The sequence below is a fragment of the Rhinolophus sinicus genome, linkage group LG02 (assembly GCF_036562045.2).
Source record: "Rhinolophus sinicus isolate RSC01 linkage group LG02, ASM3656204v1, whole genome shotgun sequence".
In the NCBI taxonomy this organism is placed as follows: domain Eukaryota; kingdom Metazoa; phylum Chordata; class Mammalia; order Chiroptera; family Rhinolophidae; genus Rhinolophus; species Rhinolophus sinicus.
This window is the reverse complement of record NC_133752.1, coordinates 3,068,494-3,091,930: the sequence shown is the minus strand read 5'-3', so window position 1 is coordinate 3,091,930 and position 23,437 is coordinate 3,068,494. Positions and strand designations below refer to the sequence as shown.

Below are 23,437 nucleotides of genomic sequence, written 5' to 3'. Positions count from 1 at the left end.
CCAGCCTAACCCTCCACCCATCGGAGCAGCATCGCCCCACCGTCCATGTCACCTGGTGTCACCTCCCACCCCTCCCTCACCACACCCTCCCCATCCCACGTCCTGTGGATTCCAGCTCCCAGATGTGTGTCCTGCCCTCCCTTTCTGCCCCTCCCCACTTCACCCTGTCGCTTTAGGCACTTGCGCCGTCTTCCTTAAACAGTTGTGGCGACGTGCTCCTTCTGTGTGTGCTGTGGTCCTGGCGCCATCTAACACTTTTCACGCAGTCACTCAGCTAATACACTGAGGCAGCACTTTCCAGATGGGGAGACAGACCTATCTCCCGCAGAACCCTGCAGAACCCCCTCGAGAGGCCACCCACGGCCTTGGCCTGGGTCCAGGCAAAAGACTCCATTAGGAATAGGATGCAAGCCACGGGTGGAGTTTCAAATGCACATTAAAAAGAAACAGGCAACATGAAAAGACCTGGAAGTATCTTAAATGCATGTCACTAAGTGACAGAGCCAATCTGAAAAGGCTACATACTGTGTGATTCCAGTGACATGACACTCTGGAAAAGGCAAAACTGTGGAGACAGTAAAGAGATCAGTGGTGGCCGGGGGTCAACAGGGGAAGCGGGGGGGGGGGGGTTAAGGCAGTGACACCCCTCTGTGTGACGCCGTGATGGTGGGCACGTGTCATTACACCGTCCAAAGCCACAGAATGCACACCCCTCTGTGTGACGCCATGATGGTGGGTACGTGTCATTACACCGTCCAAAGCCACAGAATGCACACCACTCTGTGTGACTCCGTGATGGTGGGCACGTGTCATTACACCGTCCAAACCCACAGAATGCACACCACCAAGTGAGCCCTGATGCAAAGAAGGACTCTGTGTTATGACGTGTCAGTGTAGGTTCATCGACTGTAACAAATGTCCCAGCAAGTGGGGGATATGGATAGTGGGGGGCAGTGTGGATTCGGGAAATCTCTGTATCTTTCTCTCAATTTTGGTGTGACCCTAAAACTGCTCTGAAACATTGACTCTATTAATAAAAGAAACAGGTGAAATTAATCTTAATAACAGATTTTGTTTAACTCAGCATATCCAAAATATTATTTTATAATAATGTGGTAGTATAATAATATTAAGTCACCATGTGACAGTGTGAGATTATAATGAGATATTTTACATTCTTCTTTCCTGCTGCCTGGGACACCGGCATGTACTGGCCCCTAATCGTGCGGCCCACTTCCCAGCGTCCCCCCAGCGGTGCTGCGTGCAGGCAGGCCCAGATCTGTGTGGCTCTGGGAGCTGTTCATGCCCCGCCCCGCCCCCGTCTTCAGCCTCTGGCCCCGACGTCTCTCTCACTGCCCACTGTGGCCGTCAGCTGCCTGGGCACTGCTACCCACCCTGTTCCTAGCTGCACCTCGGATCCGGCTCAAATGCCCACCTGTGGAAGGCAGAATAATGCCCCCCAAAGATATCATGTCCTAATCCCTGGAACTGGTGAGTGTGTCACCTGACATGGCAGCGGGGACTTTGCAGATGAGATTAAGTCAGGGGTCTTGAGATGGGAGGTGATCCTGGGTTACCCGTGTGAGCCCCATGTAATCACACGGGTCCTTAGAGGAAGGAGCCACTCTCCCCTGTATCTAATGCCTGTATCTAATCCTGAAATCCATACACATCACCTGGTCGCAGGGAGGACAGCATCACCAAGGCCATCCTTGAGTCCATAGGCCAGGCCCACAGCTAGCACTCAGGTACCAGATCCACATGCTGTGTGACCTTGGGTGGGTAGGTAGCCCTCTCTGGGCAACAATTTCCCACTGAAAATGTGGGGACTGTCTAAGCACCAGCACCCCCATGTGAACCTGCCTGATGGGGAGAGACCCCCCTCATCTCAAGACAGTGTCAGATTTCCTGTGAGGGCTCAGTGTGGCCAGGAGGAGGGAGAGAGGGAGGCGGAGGGAAGCAGAGCTCGCTGAGCACGTCTGAGCACGTCCTCTGTGTCCCCCACCTTCCCCATCACTCAATATCCATGGCATTTCCAAGTTCTGCTAACTGCACCCGACAACCCCGAAACCAATCTACACTTATTTAAATAGAAACTAAGGAAACCAGACTTGAAACACGGGCAAACAGAAACGTGACAGGCCAGAGCCATCCTAAGCTCCCCTGGACCCCAGGCGACCCCACCGCCCATCTAATCCACCACCCCATCTTGCTGACTCTTCCTCCTAAAACGTTTACATTCCATCCCACACCCCCACCCCACCCCCTAATCCAGGCCCTCCTCTTCTCCTGCATCTATGAGGGGGGTCGCTGTGGGTCCCAGGCTCAGAGGAGAGGGAGGCCGATGCTGGCTGGGCAGACCTCACCAACATGTGGTGTTTCCCTTCCTTGTGGCTGCTGTGACAAGTCACCACAAACTTAGTGGCTTACAAATGAGACATACTTACTATCATACAGTTCTGGAGGTCAAAGCCAAGATGGGTCTTACAGGCTAAAACCGAGGTGTCTGCACCTTCTGGAAACTCCAGAGAAAAATCCTTTCCCTGACCTTTCCCAGCTCCTAGAGGCCGCCTGCCTTCCTTGGCTGGTGACCCTTCCCTCCAGCTTCAAAGAGCGCCCCCCAGTCTCTGCTCCATTGTCACATCTCCTTCCACTAGTCAGTCTCTGGGGGTGCCGTCTGCTCCGAGCCTCTCCCAGCTTCTGATGGAGGCTGCAGTCCTTGGTGTCCCTTGTCTGTCTCCATTGTCACATGATGCTCTCCCTGTGGCTGTGTCTCTGTGTCCAGATTTCCCTGTTCTGTGATACCAGTCATTAGATGAGGGGCCCACCCAGTGTCACCTCATCTTAACTTAATGACATCTTCAAGGACCCTATTTGCAAATGAGGTCACTTTCATAGGTTCTGGGTGAACATGAATTTGGGGGGAACACTATTCACCCAGTACGAATGGCTTCCCCCCAGCCAGGCACATACACTCTCTCTTCCTTCCTTCTGCTCTGTGTGTCCCAGGGGCCTTCCTGCCACTCTGTCTGAGACAGCAGTGCCACTGTTTATCCTCCCCCCCCCACACACACACACACGCTGTTTCTTCTTCCCAGCCCCTGGCACCTGACACATTATATTTTTGCTGACGTCTTTATCACCCTCCTCCCCTCACCCCCTTAGAACATTAGCTGTGGGCAGCAGGGCCTTGGTCAAACCCGGCAGGTGCCCTTGGGCAAGCAGGTGTGAGCAGGTGGGGAACAAACAGGGAGGAGGCCAGGTCCTGGCCAGGCTGTGGGCTTGCAACCGGTGAGTGTCGGGATAGGGGAATAGAAGTGGGTTCTGAGGTGTCTGGGAGGCAGAATCAATCAGAGGTCTTCCAGATGGCTTGTCGGGGTGGGAGGGAGCGGGGAGCGTCCAGGAGGCCCAGAGGTGGCTTCCGTGCATCCAGCCATAAACACAGCCATTTGTTTCCGGGCTCTAGAGTTTCCTGGGTCTCCAGATCGATCCTCCGCTAATGGGCCTCTGGCTCCCTCCTTCCCAAAGAAAATCAATTCTCTGAGGTTTGGAGAGTAAGTGCTTCCCTAATTACTCCTCCAGGGGCCTTCTCTGTTCTCTCCTGCGGGTCCTCCCAGAGGAGGGCGAGGGCAGCCAGAGGATGAAGGGTCCTCTCCTGACCAGCAGGAGGGCACTGGCCCTGCTGGTCTCCCTGGGAGTGGGGGCGGGGGTTAGTACTCTGTGCCCTGGCCTGAGAGGGACCCTGTGACCCTGAGGCCTGTGAGGGACCCGACCTCTGGGGACGTGGGGCCATGCAGCCACTAAGCCCCGATTCAGTAAACACAGGCCTTCTTCCTGGAGCCTCAGTTTCACTTGCTGATTTCGGGAGGAGATCTATCCACATAGAAACCACTGAGGATGGGTTATGGAATGGAAGTGAAATGTTCCCGGTGGGTGGGGTGTTTATCTAAAGGGGCTCCAGGTCTCCCCGCCTGTGCCCCCTCCTGGGCAGCACTGGGCAAGTCCCAGACACACAGGTCTCCCAGCTCTCGGTGGGCCCGGAAGGGGGAAGGGGTGCCCAGGCCGTATGGTGGACGCTGGGCCCCAGTGGTGCTGGGGTCTGAGGACAAGCACAGACTCGCCGGGATCCCAGCCACCTGCCCCTCACGTGTGAGTAAGCTGGGAACCCGGCCCACGGCCCTGGAGCTCAGCGGTGCCTAGACCGAAAGTGGTTAGACATGCACAGGCCCTGGTGGGGAGGGCGCCATGCACCGCAGGCTCCTCAGCTGCGGGCTCCCTTTCCTGTCCCTGTCCCCAATGTAGGTTTCGGGTCCTCACCCATCGGAAGACTGGGCGGCTCCAGGAGAGCCCTGGAACCCACATTCCACGTCAGGGTGGGATGGACGTGCCGCCTGCCTGAGGACCTGGCGTCCCTCCAGTTCCCAGCCTGCCATGCTGTGATCACAGCGCGTTTTCGTGGGGTGATACTAAGGAGTGTTGGTTTCAGGGTCATTGGCACTTGAAGCTTCAACATGGAATCAATTCCACGTCCCGATGTGTCTGTCACTTCCAAACACACATGTGAGATTGCCCTTGGTGACTTCTCTCCGCCTCGTGCTGTGGCTGGGGGTTCAGAGTGCTTGGTGACTCCCGCCTGCACTCCCACAGTACAGACAGGAAAGCGGGTCCGCGGGCAGGGAGGGCTGGTCTCGCCATGCTTGGGGTATGATTTCAGCCAGGGCTCTGGTGGCTGCCATGTCCCCCGGGCCCCTGCTGTCCTGTGGGCAGCAGTCAGGGTGGAGGGTGCTGGTCCCTGGAGGAGCTCAGGGTCCAGAGTGGGAAACAGACGAGCAGACGGGTATTATGAGGCCTGGGCCTGGTGGGGAACCTTCTGGAGAGCAAACAGGACGCAGCCAGCTCTGCGTGGGACAGGCCAGCGCTCACACCCGGCACTGGCCACTTCTTAGCTGAGTGGTTTCAGGCAGGAACCTCTGCCCTCAGAGCTCCCAGCTGCTCTTCTGGTCACCTGCGAGAGTCTCTCGGGGTTTTGTGCGGAGGCAGAGATGGAAGGAGCCAGAAGTGTCTGGCACATGTGAGGCTCTCCGGAACCAGCTAGATGCAGACGCAGTAGAGGGCTGAATGAACTCATGGACAGGGCAGAATACTGTGGACCGCCTGGACCGCCGGCCGAGGGGAGGCGGCTCGGTGGGGGGCTGGATGGCATTCAGGCACAGGGCCCTGACGGCACATCCCAGCTCCAGGCCTGAGTGAGTGCTCGGTGTCTCTGATAGAGCCCAGTGTCCTGCTACCGCCGGGAGAGGGGGGTCTGCACTCGGGGAGGGGGCCCGTGGGCTGTGCTGGATACCATGCGGGCTCCGGAAATCTGCCCTGGGGAGGTGGGTTGCTGACCGCTGTCATCCTGTTCCCCCAGGTCGTCGGACTTCGGGACGTCCTACAGCAAACTCACCCTCCAGCCCGGCTTCACCACCATCATCGACAGCTTCTACATTTGCCCGACCAACAAGAGGAAGGTACGTGCTGCGCCCGGCGCCCGCTCTGCACAGCCAGGTGGTCCGGCTCAGGGACCCCGGCCTCGGCAGCCACGTGCGCCTCCCTGTCCGCCGTCACCACGTGCGCCTCCCCGTGCAGCTTGGCCACGTGCGCCTGTTCCTCCAGCATCTTCCCCACCCCACCCCCGGTTCCGCCTTCACCCGCCGTGAATGAGGAAGTTTTAAGCGACCAGCGGGCCTTGCAAGGAATGGCTCTCTGTGCTCATCTGGTGCCTCTGTCTTCTCCTGCCCTGGAGGCAGCACCGTGGGCCAAGTGGTGCGGCGTGGGGGCCCTGGGTGGGTTTGGGTCCTTGAAGGCAGTGACAAGCACTCCCCGCCTGCTGCAGGGTTTTGTTCATTGGTTTCGATTTGGCTTTGAGTTTTAGCTGAGCTTTGCGTTTGGTCTTGTTCTGAGCGTGTCTGCCAGCTTTGCTGTCTGCCTGGCCATGGGAAGGGGCACTTTGTCGTTTTAAGGCTACCAGCCCAACAGGTTCCATGAAAAGAGCCTTTTGCAAACCCATGTGGCTCCTGATCACCTGGGGACCGCAGGACAGGGTCAGGGAGCTTCCGGGACAGAGCCGGCCCGTGTCCTTGACTCCATCCAGAGAGCAGCCGTGTCACAGACCGGGACCGGCAGGCCAGGCTCCTCATAGGAAGTGGGAGGTAACCACGGCTCGCACAGAGAATCGTGCCGCTTGCTGTGGGTGATGAGAACCGAGACACCGGCGTTTGCTTCCCCGGGCGGCCCATGGGGACGGGTCGGGGCTCTGACCACGACTGAAGGGAAGGTGGGACAGCGTAGACCCCCGTACACCTCCGAGCGTCCCAGAAAGCGCGTCGTGGATGCTGGAAGGCGTGCCTTGGGGGCACTCAGGGCCCCCAGGGTGACGGTCGCGCTGACTGCAGACAGATGGTCAGAGCAGTCATGTGGCAGGTTCTGCAGGAACCAAAGGCCCGTCACAGAGTCTGGGGACCATCAGGACTGAGATGCACAGGGCCGGTCACCAGCGCTGTCCAGGTGACCTGAGGTACTTTTTAACAGGGCGGCATCTTTGTTGTGGCTGCTCGTTCGCGGGCTGTGAAAAGATTCACGAGGCAGGTAGAAATACAGAAGGAAGATTATAAAGTAAGGGGAGTGTCATCTGGGCAGTCTGCTGAGATCACTGCATTGAGTCTTTGTTTCGTCTGAAGTTTCCTAATTTCTAACCAGGATGTAAATTGCTTCGGTCTGTAATGGAGTCTTCTGCTGAGTTCTGCTTTGTCCGTTGGGGTGGGGGAAAGTGGGGTTAGCCAGGAGGGGGTCCCACGCAGATGCAACCAGCACTGGGCTGAAGTAAACAGAACCATTGCAACTGCACAGTAAGTCTATGGGAAGCAGAGTCATGACGTTTGGCAGGAGGAGAGGTAGGCAAAGAAAAGAGAAAAACACTTTCTAAAAGTCCCAAGCTCACTTTCACTTGCTAAGTCAAATTATACCAGAGGTCCGAATCTCAGCATAGAAGACTTAGTGCCACCATTACAACCCTTCCTGTCTTATCAGTCTTTCTAAAGCAGGTCTTCCCCCTGCCCCCTTGACTTTTCCCTGTGAAAGCTTCCTGATGGACAGAACTGGAATGCAGGGCTGGGGAGGGCTGCTGGGGCAGGGAGATGGGAGCATCTTCCTGGGGGACACGGGTCTGCTTAGAGCGAAAGGACTGGGAATGAAGGCAGGGAGGGCTGTGGGTTGGTTTTCACCGGCCCCCGTTTCATCCTAGAGCTGCCCTCCGGCTTCACACGCGTGACCTCGCACCACCCCACACGGCACAAGGAAGGAGGCATTGTCATTCCCTTTCCAGGGCAGAAGACTGGGGCAGGGAGGTGAGACGTACCCGTCACACAGCTGGTGGGGAGGACCTTGGTCGGACACTTGCTGTGCAGCAGCGAGAGCACGTGTGAGGGAAGGAATGACCCCCCACCACATGCAGCCTCCTTTCTCTGGATGCCCCTGCTCCCTGAGCTGTCCCCGTCCCCAGTCAGGCTCCGCTCCATCCCCGCCGTCGTGATAGCCAAGGTGGGTAAAGAGACGGAGCTGGAATCAGCCCCTCACTGTCTGTGCGCTCCCCAGTGTCCCTGAGTGCAGAGCCGCCCGCAGGCTGTGTCCGCCATGGTGGTGGTCATGGGATTGGGGGTTTCTGAGGCCGTGCATCAGAGGAAGCTTCATGCGGATAGCGGTGGGGACAGATAGACCCTGGCCCTGCCCAGGGCCACCTGGGACACGGTGTGGGCCCCTCCGAGGCTGTTTCCTGCCTGTAAAGCGGGTGCTTGGGGGGTTCATGAGATATACATGTCACGGGCAGGGGCTCGGCAAACAGGTTTCCACGTGGGCAGGCGACGGGCGCCAGGAGCCAGGCAGCTGTGTTGGCCACCGGGGGCTTGATGACTGCACTGCGGGGAGTCCGACTGGGGCTCTTGGCAGGGAGATGTCTGTGTCTCTGAAAATAGGCAGAGCAGCTGATTGGCAGTGCCTGTGAGAGGTTATTTGATAATTTGGACACTTAGCCTGGAAGTGTTGTTGGGGGTGGAAGGCGGGGTCTGATGGGGACATGTGCCCGGTACAGGGGCTCAGTCATGTTAAAGGAGTAGAATGAATGAATGAATGAATGAATGAATGAATGGATGAATGAATGAGTGGACAGCAGCAGGTCTTGCTGAATGAATGCTATTGTTGCATTGCCCACTGGACCTGGGAGAACAGGGGCAGAGGGCCCAAGGGTGTGCTGGGTGGAAGGCCCCACACCTCACCTGGACAGGTGGGCCCAGGGCTCCTTCCTGGGGTGGCTTGGGGCACCCGGCGCTTGTAAGGTGGTCTGCGGGAAAGTGCCTGGACTGGGGACCCCTCTGCTCAGCCCAGCTCTGCCCTGACCCCCAGTAAGGGGAAATCAGGGAGGTCCCAGGTGTGTCATCTCTACATGGGGACAGCGATTGAGGGGAGACTTGACAGAGAAATGCCAATAGGCTGAATGATGGCTCCCAAAGCTGTCCCCTTCCCAATCTTTGGAACTCGCACATGTCACCTTCTGTGGCAAAAGGGGCTTCTCGGATGTGATGGAGTAAAGGATCCTGAGATGAGGGTCTCCTGCATTGTCTGGGGTCTCATGCAGTCACGGGGTCCGTAAAGAGGGGGCAGGAAGGTCAGAGTCAGAGGGGAGATGGGGTGGCGACGATAGAAGCAAGAGGTTGGCGTGATGTGAGGAAGGGCCAGGAGCCAAGGACGCGGAAGCCTCTAGAAGCTAGAAACAGCAGACTCTCCTCTAGGCCCTCCAGGAGGACCCAGCCCTGCAGACACATGGGTTTTGTACTTCTGGCCTCCACGACTGTGAGAGTAAGTTTCTGTCCTTTGAAGCCACTGAGTTTGTGGTACCTTGTTACAGCAACCACAGGAAGTGAATGGAGCGTCATTTTGGGGTCGGCTGAGGGGTGGGGGTGGAGGGGAGGAGGCCAGCTGTCCTGTCCCCCTTGCCGCCCTGTTGCCCTGCTCACCACACATCCACCTGGAAGGAAGCAGCCGTCCCGTGGTCCCTCCTTGTAACCCATGGACCTGGATTCCTGCCGGACACCAGACAGGGAAACAGTCACAGCTCCGTCATCTGTCCCTGCTCCGACCTCTCACTGAGCTACCCCTCTCCTCAGGACTGAACCAGCCTTCCCTCTGGAAGGCCGTCCTCTGCAACCCCCGACTGAAGGCACCGACAGGCCCACTGAGGCATGAGCTAGTTGCCTCAAAGACTGCAGCTGTCTGTCTGGGGTCAGTGAGGGGGCAGGAGCAGTGCCCTCTGCTGTGCCACGTGAGCTGGGCAGTGGTGTGGGGCCTAGAATGTGGCAGACGGGAGGGCCAGGAAGAGGAAGGAGGTCGGGGTCCCAGGGGGCTGGGCCTCAGTCTACATCCGTCCCCACAGCTCTGGCTCTGGAACCCTGCACCAGGTCTGAACCAGTGGCCAGCACCCGCCGGCCCCTGTGTCCTACAGAGCACAAGTTCATTACCAGTCACAGGGCAAGGTGGCAGTTCCTTGTCCGACTAACAAGGCAGCCTTCGTCTCACTGAGACGCTCCCAGCAGCCTGAATGAAACGCCAGCCCTCTAGTTGAAGAGATGAGACTTGTGCATTGTGAGGCTGGGAACAGATGCTGCCACGGAGAGCAGAGACCCGAGCTCCAGGCTCCACTTCTCAGGAGCAGGATAGCTGGGTAACCAACTGCCTTGGCTCTCCATGCCTCAGTTTCTCATCTGTAAAGTAAGGTGGTAACAGCTGAATGAGGGTTGCATGAGCTGGTGCACGTGAGCGACCTAGAACAGGGCATGGGACACAGAGTGCTGTGTCCCCAGAGCTATTCCTGCAGCGGAGGGCTCTTGGTGGGTGCAGCTTGCTTTGGTTTGGTTTTAAGTGCACTTCGAAGCAAAAAAGCCACAATCACTGCCACAGTTACAGAAAAAAATGAGACCATGTCATACAAGGAACGGGGGAGTCATGGGGTCTGGTGAAGGTGGAAGGAAGACTCGGGCGCCATGCTCGCCCTCAGACCTCTGAAGGGCAGTCCTGGGGGGCAGGGAGCAGCCCAGGCAGACTGCTCGGTGGAGACCGGATCGTAACCAGCTCCATCTCCTCGGTGGTGCACAGCCTTTAGCACTCAGTGAATCCTCGGGAAGCACGCATGGAATGGGCTGGGACCCTTCAGGGAAAGAGATTTCCGTTTCAGATAAAGCAGGGTTTTCTTTCATCGTTCCATTAATTTATTCACTGTTCAGAGTTGCTTGATCCCTAAGCCACCCTGGTGGTCATTCACATGTGCCAGGCTCTGGGCTAGAAGCAGACGTCAATCACATTCAGTTATTAGGGGGAGGCGGGGCATGACTTGGACATAGGCATCTCACCTCCGTTACCCAGGTGAGAAATACAGGCTTGGGGAGGCGGGGAGATTTGTCCAAGGTCACCCAGCTGCTAGATAGCAAAGCGTTCACCCATGCAGTGAATATTTATATATTGAGTGTCTCTGTGCCTGACGTTGAGCAGGGATTCGAACCTGGGTCTGCTAGATGCCGAAACACCCTCTGTCATACGCAGCAACGGTCTAGGGAGCAGAGGGGGTCCCCCGGGTCTGTGCAAGCCCAGCCCAGCCCACCCTGAGGGAGGTGGGGCCACTCTGTATGTGCCGTGGCTGCACCGGCTGAGCTGTGTGACTCTAGGCAGATCATATTTCCTCTCCAGGCCTCAGTTTCCCCATCCACAGGTGAGACAGTGGAACTGGAAGTTATCCAAAGCCCCTTCTAGATCGGACATTCCTCTTCCCCTGGTCTCCTTCCAGCGGCTGGTGGATAAGACACCCGTGGGCAGGACCCCACTCCCGTCTGTCTACTGCCTGCTTTGGCTTTCTCCCCGGCAAGAGGGTGGGTTTCACAAGGTCTCCAAGGTCACCCTCCACACCAACAGCCATCCACTCAGCAGGTGTGGGCCAAGGCCCTACTGTGCGCCACGCTGCCTTCTTACTGCTCAGAGAGAGAGAACCCTCCGTCCAATCCTGTAGACATCTAATGCGGATTAGCACCTACTGTGCGCTGGGGTCCCTTGCTGGGCACTGGGGTGTGCAGGTGAACTGGATAAACAACTCTGACCTCTAGAACCTTTGAGGGTCTGGTGGAGCCCTGAAAACCCAGTGTCTCCTGCTGCATTTTTGTGGGACTAACAAGAGTGGCCCCCAGCAGAGAGGATTCACCCTGGGTGAGTCTGATCTGAGAAAAGGTGGGGCTCTATTTGCAGGGGCACCTGCGGGAGCGGGGGCCAGGCAGCCCTTACCTCTCCTGCTGCCGGGTAATGGATAGGTTTTGTAGGAAGATGCGAGTACTATTAAGATTCCATTTAGCAACAATTACAGGCCAAGCAGCACTTTATAGCTTCTTAAGAGACCACTTTGAAACCTGCCTTACAGAATAAATTCTCTTTTATTTCTGTGCTGCTCAGGGTCCCACCCCGATGCCCGCAGGGAGGGCATCCTGCTGTTTCACAGATGACCCGAGACCCTGGGGGCCCTGACAGTCCCCAGACATGCCCTGTAGGCTTTCTGTGCTGCCGGCAGTCCCCACATGAGCTCCAGACTTGGCCCTGGAACACCTTGGCAGGGAGAGGGTGTGAAGGCACGGCTGGGGGAGCTGGCCCAGGCACGGAATTGCTTTCAAGTGTCATGGTTTATGTTAAAAATTCATGTGAATTTTCATTCACAAGAATGTTCCTGTTCTGAGCCCGGGACCCCGCCCGGCCAGCACCATGGGCCCTGGCCGCGTGAGTCCTCGTCTGTGAAGTGTGGGGTTGGGAAAAGACCGCCGTCCACGCGTCTGCTTGTTCATTCTGCTCATCACCCGAGACGTCTGAGGAGGTGCCTTGTGCCAGGCACTCGGGATGGGGTGCGAATCAGACCAGCTCTTGCCTGCAAGAAGCTCTAAGTGTCGCAGAGCAAACGTCCGCTTGGAAGAGGCTTTATTTACCCTGGTGGGAGTGGCCCGACTTCCAGGGCCCTTTACGTGTCAGGCTCCTGACTAGGGGCCTCGTGCATGTTACCTGTAACCCTGGCAACCTCCCTGTGCCACCTACCAGGTGAAAGGGAGGGGGCCCCGAGAGGTGCAGTGGGCCTGTGTCCTCCCCAGACACGGTGCTCTGTGTATCAGCTCTGTGTGCAGTAGGTGCTCAGTTAATGCCTGGCCTCTGTGCCCGCCCACAGCCCACTCCCGCCTTCAGTGTGGTTCTCTCCTGAACAAGGCGGCCCGTGGGCCAGCACCACACCGTATCCATCTTTGTCCCCCCAGGGTCCTCCCGGGTGACCGTGTAATGGGCACTGAGAGAGGGAGACGAGCCCCGGAGTCTGCTTCCTGAGACTGGAATGCAGCCAATGTAGCCAAACATGACTCCCCTGCTGGATGGTTTGTGCAGGGCCAGCGCAGGGCGGTGGGTGATGGGAGGGATGGCAACTCCTTACACCGCAGGCGGCGCGGTATTTCTGTTCCCTGTGTCTGTCTGCATTTCAAGCAGCCAAAGCTGAGAATGAACGGTCTGGACTGTGCCGTGGAGGGTGAAAGGTGCCCCTCTGGGCCTCGACTTCTGCACCTGCAGACAGAGGTGCAGGCCTCCTGCAGCTCCACGGCCCTCCAGCACCGCTATTTATGTGGCTGTGGCTAAAATATGGTGGTGGCAGCCAGGGGCTTTGGTGGCAACTAGCAGAAACCACTGCGGGCCAGCAGAGGCTGAGGGGTCTATACTGGAAAGACGTCAGGTAGACTCGAGAATGACAAGGCAGGTGGTGACATGTAGGAAGCAGGGAGGCTGCAGGGACCTATGGAGCTGCACAGCTGCCAGAACAAGGAACCCCGGGGACACCTACCCTCGTGTCTGCCGCGGACCATGTACTCGCCCGCTTGAAGGCAGGGGCCTTGCTGGGTAGTTCCAACAGGGCAGTCCACCGTGGAGGACTGTTCTGCAGGAGGGAAGTGGGACGTCTTGCCAAATACAGGGGACCACATGTCCATTGCCACCTGGGAGAGCAACATGTCCACCTGTCTGAGCCTCTTTGTTCATTTGTCTGACAGGACGGTGGGTATAGTGGGAACACCAAGTCCGGGAGGCCAAGACCTTGTTTCAGATGCGGCCCTCTGTTTACTAGCCAGTGTGTCCTTGGGCCTGTTATGTGACCTCTGGGCGTCTGGTGACAGCAGCCTCTTGCGATGTTTAGTCGCTGTGTTATGTCTAATGCACTGTGGTGTGTTGAATAAAGCTCCCCAGCAAAGGCGGCCACGGCCTAATCCCCAGAACCTATGAATGCCACCATAAATGGTAACGGACTTTGCAGAGGGGGTTAAGTTAAGGACCTTGAGATGGGGGTGAGCCTGGATTATCCACACAGGCCCAATGTAACCACAAGGCTCCTTGTAAGCGGGAGGCGGGAGGATCAGAGTCAGAGAGACTGGAGATTCTGGGCTGCTCTGTGAAGGTGGAGGACGGGCCGTGAGCCAAGGAATGTGGGCGCCTCCAGAAGCTGGAAAAGGCAGGAACAAATTCTCGCCTGGAGCTTCTGGGAGGAACCAGCCCCGTAAGACTCACTTCAGACTTCTGATTCCAAAACCGGGAGACAACTTGTCAGTGTTGTTTGCAGCCACTGAGTTTGGGGGGATTTGGTACCGCAGCCACAGGAAACACACACACACCACTAGCGCTTGCTGTCACTTCCCTAGCATTTCAGAGGCTGTCCAGGCACAGTCACTGGGTAGAGAGGCCCCGTAGCAGGTTCCCAATCAACGCCACTTCCCTCTGTCCCTTCTCCGTAGGAGGCCTTGGAGGACTTTGGCCACAGGAGGGTCCCTCTGAGAAGCAAAGACTGTACACCTGAGACCCTCGGCCGGTCGTGGGCGTTCTAACCACTCGGAGGCTCTAGTCTTTGTCACAGTCCTGGCCACTCCCTCCTCCCTCGCCTGGCCAGGGAGCCTGTGCGTCTGCTGGGTGAGGACCTTGCACTTCCCAGAATCCTGGCGGTCATCACTCGCTCAGGCCAAGGAACTGTTAGTAGCACCATGGACAGGCCAGAGGCCGCAGGGTGGGCGGGACGGGCTGCCCGTCCAGCTCTCAGCCTTGGTTCCCCACCCAGGGCTATGAATGGGCACCTTCACTTTGCTCTCACGCGGCATCTTTTCTGTGTAGAGCGTCTGAGTCAAGCTTGTGTTTGTTGGTTGCACTAACAGGTGTGGTGACCGTCAGTGACGTGGCCTCTCTTTCCCACTCCTTTGGTCCCAGAAGTTCTGGTCACCCCATCAATTGCTTTTAACGTGCTTTGCAGGACATGCTGGATGGAGCGATACAAAATGTGACTGAAATTCTTTAGGGAAAGGAACTCCTGTCGCCGGTCCCCCCTCTCAGCCATGCTCTCCCCGCTTCCTGCCCTGACCAAAAGGATTCTTTCCTAAATGGGGTTCTCAGGCCAGAGCACTGAGGCTTGTACTGGCAACCGGCTGGTGCAGGTGTGGACCGATCCCCTAGTCTATGGGGCTATTCACCCCTTTCCACTACGGATACAAATAAGGCCCCTTCGAGGGTCCTGCCATTGCGAGTCTCACAGTGCAGGAGAGAAGAAAGATAAGGAAACGGGTGGTCCTAGCACAGGGTGGGTCACGCATGCTGGCGCGGACTGTGACATGCAGAGGTACCTGCCCCGCCGGGCAGCCAGGTGCCCACCCACCGGCTCAGCTCTGATGGCATCTATGCTGTGCTCTCGTGCCTCAGGGTCAGGCCAGGTGGCGGGGTGGCCGCCATGAACTTGTGTCAGGTGTGAGTCCCAACTCCCTCACCCCAGACCTCCACCATTTCTCCCATGTGGCTGTGACCTCGAGGCAGCCGGTAGCCTTTCATCAGATGACTTTTATGTTATTTAAAAAAATTGTTTAGCACCTTCTGGGCTGGGTCCCAATTTGTGAAAGGAGACAATGACTAGGTATGTGAATAAACTGTAATACACCAATGATACCACTGTGTAATTACTCGGGTATAAAAGAATAATTACTCGGGTAATTATGCTCCAAGCGTCAGTGCTGCCTGCTCTGCAAATTGTGGCATTCTTAATGGTCGTAGGCGCAGTAAGTATGCTCCACGCGACCCATAAATAGATACCTAAGGACACGGCTGAGATATGAATTCTAATTGTCATGTAATTAGAGAGCAATTAAATAGTTACTTGTCCCATATAATTTAGACATTATATGTCCTCCAAAGTCGTGCTACACTTTTAACAAAGTATAAAACTGGCAGAGAAATAAACACCTTTCTCCCCGAGAGTGAGGGCCCACGTGAGTTGGGACAGGTCGCGTTTCTATAGGCCCTCAGCAGTGTGTGGTATCCCTGACGTTTCTGTCCCTGAGCTGACCTGGCGTTTTCCTGCATGTTACATGGAAGGTAAAGATTCCCAGAAAGGCGTCCTTGCCCCTTGGCTACCCCCACCTTCACCACGACAGAGTGGGATCCTGCACTGAGACCTGGGCTGGTACAGGAAGGCTGCCAGGGTGGGGGCCTCTCCAAGGGTGCCACTGATTTCTCAGACAAAAGAGTGTCAGCTCCTGTCCCAAGCTTCCTCAAGTTCTCCCTCAAGTGACTATGAAGACAGAGCCTATGTAACTGCCAGAAACAGGACCACGCTAAGAACGGAGACCTTCTACCAAGTAGGAAGTTCATGGGGCTGAGCGGCCCTGCCAACCACGAAGAAGCTGGGGACCTTCCATCAAAGGCCCAGCTGGGTGGACATCTCCGCGAAGGGACACTGCTCACGGGAGCAGCCAGCTGCTTTTCCTTTGCAGCGTTTCACCTTCCCCGTCCAACACCCCAAAGCTCTGTAGTCCTTCCATCTACCAGGCAAGAAGTGGGGTGTGGGGACCACTGTGGGAGGGGTACATGCTGTGATGTTTGGTCCCCATAGAAGTACAGTCGGTGTGGGTGGCAGACGGAAGTTTAGGAGAAAGGACGGCAGTGAAGCTCGGCTCCCTGAGAGAAGGAACGGATAGGAAGGGAGCTGTGGGAGTCACAAGCACTTGTGAGACAACAGAAATGTCAGTGACAGAACTAAAGGCATTTTGGAAGCATGAGCGAACAGAATGGACCCCACAGGAAAAGTGAGTCAGTGATGGGAGAATGACCTCAGCAAGTTCTCACAACTGAGGAGGATCTAGAGAAAGGGATGGTGACGAGAAGGGAAGGGGAGAGACAGCCTGCCTGAGACCACAGGTGTTTCCACATAGGCCTGCAAGGCGCCTGGACCAGAAGCGGGGCTGGAGGCGGGGCGGGGGGGAGTGAGCGAGTCTCTGAAGTTAAGCCCTTGCTAAGCCTGTCCTCACATTCTGAACTTTAATTATGAGGGGATAATATAACTTGTCATTTTTCTCAAAAAAGAGAAAATATCTATAAAAGAATGAAACTCAGGCCATTACAGATATGTTTTCAGGATTAAATTCCAAAATAATAAAATGGACTTCAGTGTCTGCAGATAAACGTGGGAAAGATACGATCTCAGAATTTTGTACCCAACTCAGCTGTCACTTGTAGGTCCAAGGGATAGAGAGGCATCTTCAGAGAGCAGAACATCCTAACTTATAGGTACCTGTTTCTAAAGGAAAATGCCTTGGGAAGACATTCTGGTGGCGGAGAGATGGATTAAGCTCAGCTGGGGAAAGCAGAGAAAGCCTGGCATGGAAGCCAGTGGGGAGGACCAAGGCTGGGCACACACCAGCTTCAGCTTAGGTAGTGGTTGTTGTTGCTGTAACACTGGGCAGAAACCAAATGCACGTGTCATATATACATATATATATATATATATATATATATATATAAAGAGAAGCTATCATCCAAAATATGGTTACTAGTAATAAAGACAGAGGTTTTGGAAAAGGGGAGGAAGGAGGTGAAGGTGGGTGGAGGAGAAGCTTCTGGACCCCTTTCCTGACATACAGGGAAGTCAAAGACGCACGTCATGCCTTACTTTAGTAGTTGGCAAAGTAGGAGTTGAAGAATGCTTTTTAGAAACTTGAAATAATATTTCTTTGAATCCCTGAAACAGTAAGGAAGTTTATAAAACAAAGTAACAAATCTAAGACACACATCCGTCATGACCATAGAGTACACGGGACTCCATGCCCTTGATCTCCTAAGTGGAGCCCTCAACATCCGGGGAGGGAAGGAGCAGGGATGGAGGATGCCAAAGGGGGACCCTCACCTGCTTTAAAATACTCCTGGAGTCTCACCTGATACACTTCTGATGCTAGAAGAGTGGGTACTGGTGAGCCCAAAGTGCTTTGCAAACCGTAAAGTATGAACGTTGTTTACTATCGTGGCGGGGGGGGAGGGCAGGCTGCATATAAATCACAGCAGTGAGTGATTTTGTGGCATTATTTGAGGGACTATGAGAAGGAACTACACCCCTCCCCGCCCCTGCATGTCTTCTCCAAGCTGGTCTACACGGCCCCGTCCACTCTCTAGGGACATCTTTCCTAGGACATAGCTCTGATGCTAGACGGTCCGCCGTTAAGGTTTTAAGTCCCAGAATAAATTTAGCAAACACCTTTGAAGAGTCTGTAGGTAGAAATTTAGAATATGTGGAGAGAGAAAGATAAAAAGATTCCTATCCTGTCCTCAGAGCACTTTATAGGGATAAAATTATTTATCTTTACTGAAACATATTTAAGAAGATACCAATAAATGGAGCCTATCCTGTGTTAAATGGCCGTGTGGGGGAGAAACAACAAAGTCAATTATCCGATTCTTCTATGGACAAAGCAGTTCCACATAAAACACCAACAGGTTTGTTTCAACCTGTTGAGCTCATTTAAAAATTTATATCAAAGAGCAGCAGACACAGAATAACTAAAATCCTCCTGAAGGTCAAGTTGGGTGATTTCATTTACTATAAACTTACCAAGAATTGTTACAATGATCGGCAGACTTTGGAAAGACAAGTTGACCGATGGAACTGAATCAACTGCGTGAATATATACGGAAGTTTTAGGCACTGCTGGTTGTGGGAGAGGCATGGGCTGTTTCACATGGTCCCAGGACAGCTGGTGGTGCACTTGGAAAGAAAATGAGACTGAACCCCTGCCCCCCACTACATCATCCATTCCACACGAACACTCACATGTGAAGGCAAGACAATAAAACTGTTGGAAGACAAAGCAGGAGAACATTTTTGTGACCTTGTTATAAGGAAGGATTTCTTCACTGAGACAAAGATCCCATTTGTCTTTGGACAACTTAGCACTTACACTCTGCCTGTGGGGACCCGAGGGCACTTCCCATGCCTGGCAGGGACACAGGGGCGCCGAGTTAAGTGCCAGCCTCGGGACTGGCCAAGCTGTGGGAGCCCCAAGGAAGGACGTCTGCCTTAGAGAAACGCTGTGTGGGCTGAACTGGCCAGGCAGGGGAGCAGGAAGGGCAGCCGTGGGCAGGAGCAGTGGAGGAGCCGGTGGAGTGCAGTCCTGGTGTGGGGGGCTGTGTGAGGGGCGGGAGCCGAGTGCTTGGGGGGCGCGGTGCTGAGGCTCAGGGGAAAATGCCCAGACGTCCTCACGGCCATTGCCTGGAGCCCGCTGCTCAGACTGGCCGTTCTCTTGGTTAAGCGCAGGTGGACAACGGGACAGTCGTTGTCTGGCCTGTGTCCTGTTTAGGCCTCTCCTGGAAACCAGAGTTTAGATCTAAAATACACAGATGAACTGCGAGGACCCCTTCAATGTAAACACGCCCTGTGTACAAAAGTGATGGTAATTGCATGAGACAGATCATTCCAGAACCTCTGGCTGTTGTGCGTGTGTCGCTATTAAACTGTCTCATTTTAATGGCCACTTTCCCAAGGAGCGGTTAGCTGCAATCCCTCCGAAATTGTCCGCAAATGACTTCAAGTGGGCAGCATTCTGATGACACTTTCTAGCAGGGGCCGGTTCCAAAGACTCGCACACAACCCGCCCACCTGCGTGAGCTGCAGAGCCCAGAGGAAACCCCAGCCGCCCCACCCACCAGTGCAGGCAGGTGAGAAAGGGCGATGTGAGGACCTCCACTCAGCAGTGTCCTGGCCAGTCTCTCACCCAACGCCAACAGATGGGGAGACGCACCGTTTCTTCACTCATCCATGCAACCGTTTAGTGCTGCAGAAGCAGACAGAAAGAAACAGACACCATCCAGAAACAGACATTCCCTGAGGGAAAGTGGCATTGAATCAAATAGACACGTGTTCCCAAACCTGGTGGCTAAAGGAACGGCACCAAGTGTGAGGAGAAAGCACAGCTTTAAAATCACTCTAGTAGAGGGTCGTGGGGACTGTTCCTTGCAAAAGTGGCACTTGAGCCTACATCTGAAGGTAGGAGTTACACAGGTGAAAAGGTGGGGAGGGAACAGCAGATGCAAAGGTCCTGAGGTTGAGAGACCAGGAGAAAGGGCAGTGTGGTGGCAGGCCGCTGAGGCAGAGCCCTCTGGGGGCACTGCTCAAAGGGAATCGATGAGAAAGGTAATTAGCATAGCAGCTGCCCACCAGTATAAGATGTTTCTGAAGTGGTTAGGGGTCCTGGAAGCATTCTGTATGTTGCATACTCCACTCGTTTCTTAAATCGTTGACTGCTAAGAGAGAGACTCCAAGACGAGACCAAGGCCCAGACTTAAGCTGCTGGAAAAGGTCCACAAAGTCCAGTTTTTGTAAGAAGAGTATAGCTAGCTAAGTCCAAGAACGTGAAGTCACGCAGCTAGGCTCCAGAATTTGCTGTCCATCGATCCTTTCTTTCTTTCTTTCCTTCCTCCCTCCCTCCCTCCCTCCCTCCCTCCCTCCCTCCCTCCCTCCCTCCCTCCCTCCCTCCTTCCTTCCTTCCTTCCACCTCTTCACCCACTTCACCTGTGCCAGGTACACACTGAGGCAGTCAGTCTCTGCTCAGTGGGGAGACAAGTGTGTAAACATCACATTCAGGAGAGCGCTTGTTGTCCCATTGCAAATGCCTCCTGTGGGGACACCGAGTAATGTACCTTGTCTGGAGGGGAAAGGGGTTGGGTGAGAGGCTTCCCAGAGAAGGGACAACCTCCCAGGATGAGAAGGATCAGTGGGAGGCTGAAAAGAGGAAAAAGTGCCTGTGGCAGAAACTGCTGTGGAGGAAACTGCTGGGCGAAGGCTCAGAGGTGTGAAGACTCAGCGTGGGTCGGGTCCCCGTGGAGGCGGCGTGGGGTAGCCTCAGTGTATCAATTATTCATCAGGAAGCCGGTGCTTCTAAAGTGTCGGCAGGGACTTGAAACTGTATTGAACCTATTTACAGCCTTTGTCACTGAATTCATTTCATTTACTTCAACCAACCAATCGATCGATGGACCATCCCTCCTAGCGCGTACCTGAGTCTTTCCATCTTTCTTCCCCTTACAACGATCCTCGGCTCGTCACCCACCAAACGCTGCCAGTCACCTCTGTATCTGAGCCCCGGTGCCTTCGTCTGTCCATTGGTGCTGGTGACACTGTGCTGGCTTCTGGCGACTGTGAGGTCCAGGTTTCCCATGAAGATAAGGAAAGGCTGTGAAGGCTCTCCATGCTTTATAGATGCGAGGGCTGTTTCTCTTTGTCACACGTATGAAGCAAACAGAGATTAAAAACCCAGCTTGGAGACTGAGGGTTGGACTAACTAGTCTGGGCCAGATTCTGTTATTATGATGATAACCATTTGTTCATACAATGAATATTACCTGTGCTTTTGCTGTGTCAAGCACCTTTGAAAAGGGTCGATCCTCCTATGTCTGAGCTGTTTGAAGCACCTAGCTCTGCAAATGGCTCTGGGACCCCCAACCTGAGGTGCCCTCGGTGCTCTGACAGGCGCAATGGCTGGAGCTGAGGCTGGGCCCCACGATGGTTGTCCCGGGGAAGGTCTGGAACTGGGAGCTCGGTGGCAGCGTCCACGTGGAAAACAGCTCCTGTCTCTGTCCTGAGCGTGTTACATTCATCAGCGCATTTCGTGATCTGTCACCTGTTTTGCAGACAAGGAAAATGAGGCTCAGAGGGGCGGGTGACTTGTCTACAGACAGAGTTAATGACAATGGGGCTCGTCCCACCAGGTGGGACGCTGTTTCTTCCTGTGTCCCTGTTCTTCGGGCAGCACTGTGGGGAACCCAGTCTCTGGGGTGCCCTGTCCTTGACCCGCACTCTCCCGGGCAGGGGCGCCCTCCATGGGGAAGGGCCTCTCCCTCCTCCCCCATGAGCTCCGCTCTGCCCTCAATGCCCAGACTGTGTGCCCCACCTTCCCGAGGGCTTGTGGTCCCTGTGCCCACCCGTGTCCCAGGGCTGCCAAGGCTCCTCGTAGGACCTGAGCCCCTGAGCTCAGCACAGACCTGGCCAGGCCGGGGCGATCTCTGACCCGGGGAGATATTCCAGGACCTGGCCTGGCTCTGGGAAGCTGGACTGAAGTGGAGACACTGTAGGGAAACAACGGTGACACGGGCACCTTGAAAGGGGCAGGCTGAGGGCAGGGCATGCCCGGAGGACCCCGGAGACCGGAGCCCTGCCAGCCGAGGAATCCCGCCAGGCTTCTTGGAGGCCAGGCCCTGAATGGTGGGGTGAGCACTCTTGGACAGCAGAGGCCCCCAGGATGGCATCGGGGTGGCCGGGCCTGGCCGATCGCCATGTGGCTGGCCTTCCAGCTGCATGAGCCTCCCCTGGCGGGGGCTGTGGGGCCGCAGGGGGTGGCACAGCACGAAGGGTCTGCGTTCCAGCTCCCTGTGCGAACTTGGACACGTTCCCTTCCCTCCCGTGCCTCAGTCTCCTCATCTGTAAAATGGGGATGACAGCTCCCCTCACCCAGGTGGTCGTACAAGACGAATGAGCCGCCCCACAGGCTGGGCCATCCACACAGATCTACCTCTATCGTCGGAGTCACTGGTGAGGTGCGACCTACACCACACTGAAGGCGGGGGGCGGGGGGCACTGCAGAAGCCGAGGCCAGAATCCTGGGGATATGTAGTGTTCCGACAAAAATTCTCATATACACAGGTTAGGCACGCAGGAAAAATGCAGCCACCAAAACAGCTCGTAATTACCTTTATCGGCCTGTTTGCTCTGTTTCACTGATCCCCCTCCCTCTCCGTGGTGGCCGGGCTGGCAGACGTCCGGCAGACTGCTGGGGGGTTGGCAGTCTTCAATTACTCACTCATAGGAGCCCTGAAGACTACCCCATATTATGGGAAAGGGACATGACGGGCTGTTTTTCATCAAACAGGTAATTTCTGAGGAATTCTTTGGCTGGAGGCAGGGTGGTGGGTGGGAGCAAAGAAGATGGACCCAGTTGTTGGACACACAGGAGCTATGCCTCCTGTCCCTGGTGGCCCGGCCAGGCGGCCCCAGTCTCCCACCTTTAAGGGGATTACAATGTTTATTCCGTGAGCTGATGGGAGGAATGACCCACAGAACGCCCGTCCAGAAGCTAAGACAGTGGCGGTCTCCTGCTCTGTGTGTGTTTGTGCCCAAATTGCCTCTTTTTTAAAAGACACAGTCATTGGATAAAGGGTCCAGCCTGCTCCAGTGTGACCTCATCTTAACTAATCACCTCTGCAAAGGCCCCACTTTCAAGTAAGGAGATGAATTTCGGGGGACACCAACCCAATACACGACCCTTTAAAAATGTTCAAAGAAAAATCTTAGTTCCCCGGCCACACAAAAACAGGCAGGTTTCATCCCTCAGATGGCGGTTGGCTGACTCCTGGATGACGAGGGAGGGATGAGACTGCAGGGTGGGGGCAGGGACAGGGACACAAACGAAGGGCACGTGCAGACGCCTTCTCACTCCCGCTCGTCGTGGAGCGTGCGAACGGCTGCCGTGTGCCGCGTGGGCCAGGGCCCCTCAGGACTGGTATACAGCAGCCAACACAATGGACAGCTGCCCCTCGCGGAGACTTCATCCTTCATTCCCACTTTACCAACAAGAAAACTGAGGTCCAGGGGAGTATGTGACCTGCCAGGACATCTGGGACTTCCACTGGCACAGCAGGTGGCTGGGACGGGGCCCCCAGTTCCCTGGGTCTCTGAAGTCCTCGTGCCCCTGTCTCCTGTGCTCTGTGCCTTCTCCCCGTCGGCCGGACGTCTCGCCGTTCTCATGCTGAGCAGTCTCCTGGGGCTCATTTTCTCTGCAACATGGGCTCTTGTTAGTTCACACAGAGCGAATGTGATCCGACCCCTCACACAGGCACAGATCACGCCTGTTATCTGACGTGCATCTCTGTGTTCTAGGATCTAAAACAGTCTAGTCACTTAACTGTTGTCAATACAGAGGACCTCCCGCCACGCAACATGAGTGGGAACAGTTGGGCTGAGATGTCAGCACCCTGATTCCACTGAAATGGTATTTGTTGGAAATTG

General features: G+C 55.5%; 1 protein-coding gene across 2 annotated transcripts in view; it reads left to right on the top strand.

Annotated features, from left to right (window-relative positions):
- Positions 1-23,437, top strand: part of SORCS2 (sortilin related VPS10 domain containing receptor 2) — a 387,174-nt gene that overhangs the window by 239,748 nt on the left and 123,989 nt on the right. For both annotated transcript variants that reach the window (XM_074320821.1, XM_019748208.2), the window contains exon 3: positions 5,411-5,510. In XM_074320821.1, coding sequence (XP_074176922.1) covers positions 5,411-5,510 — 100 coding nt within the window. The remainder of the gene's footprint in view (positions 1-5,410; positions 5,511-23,437) is intronic.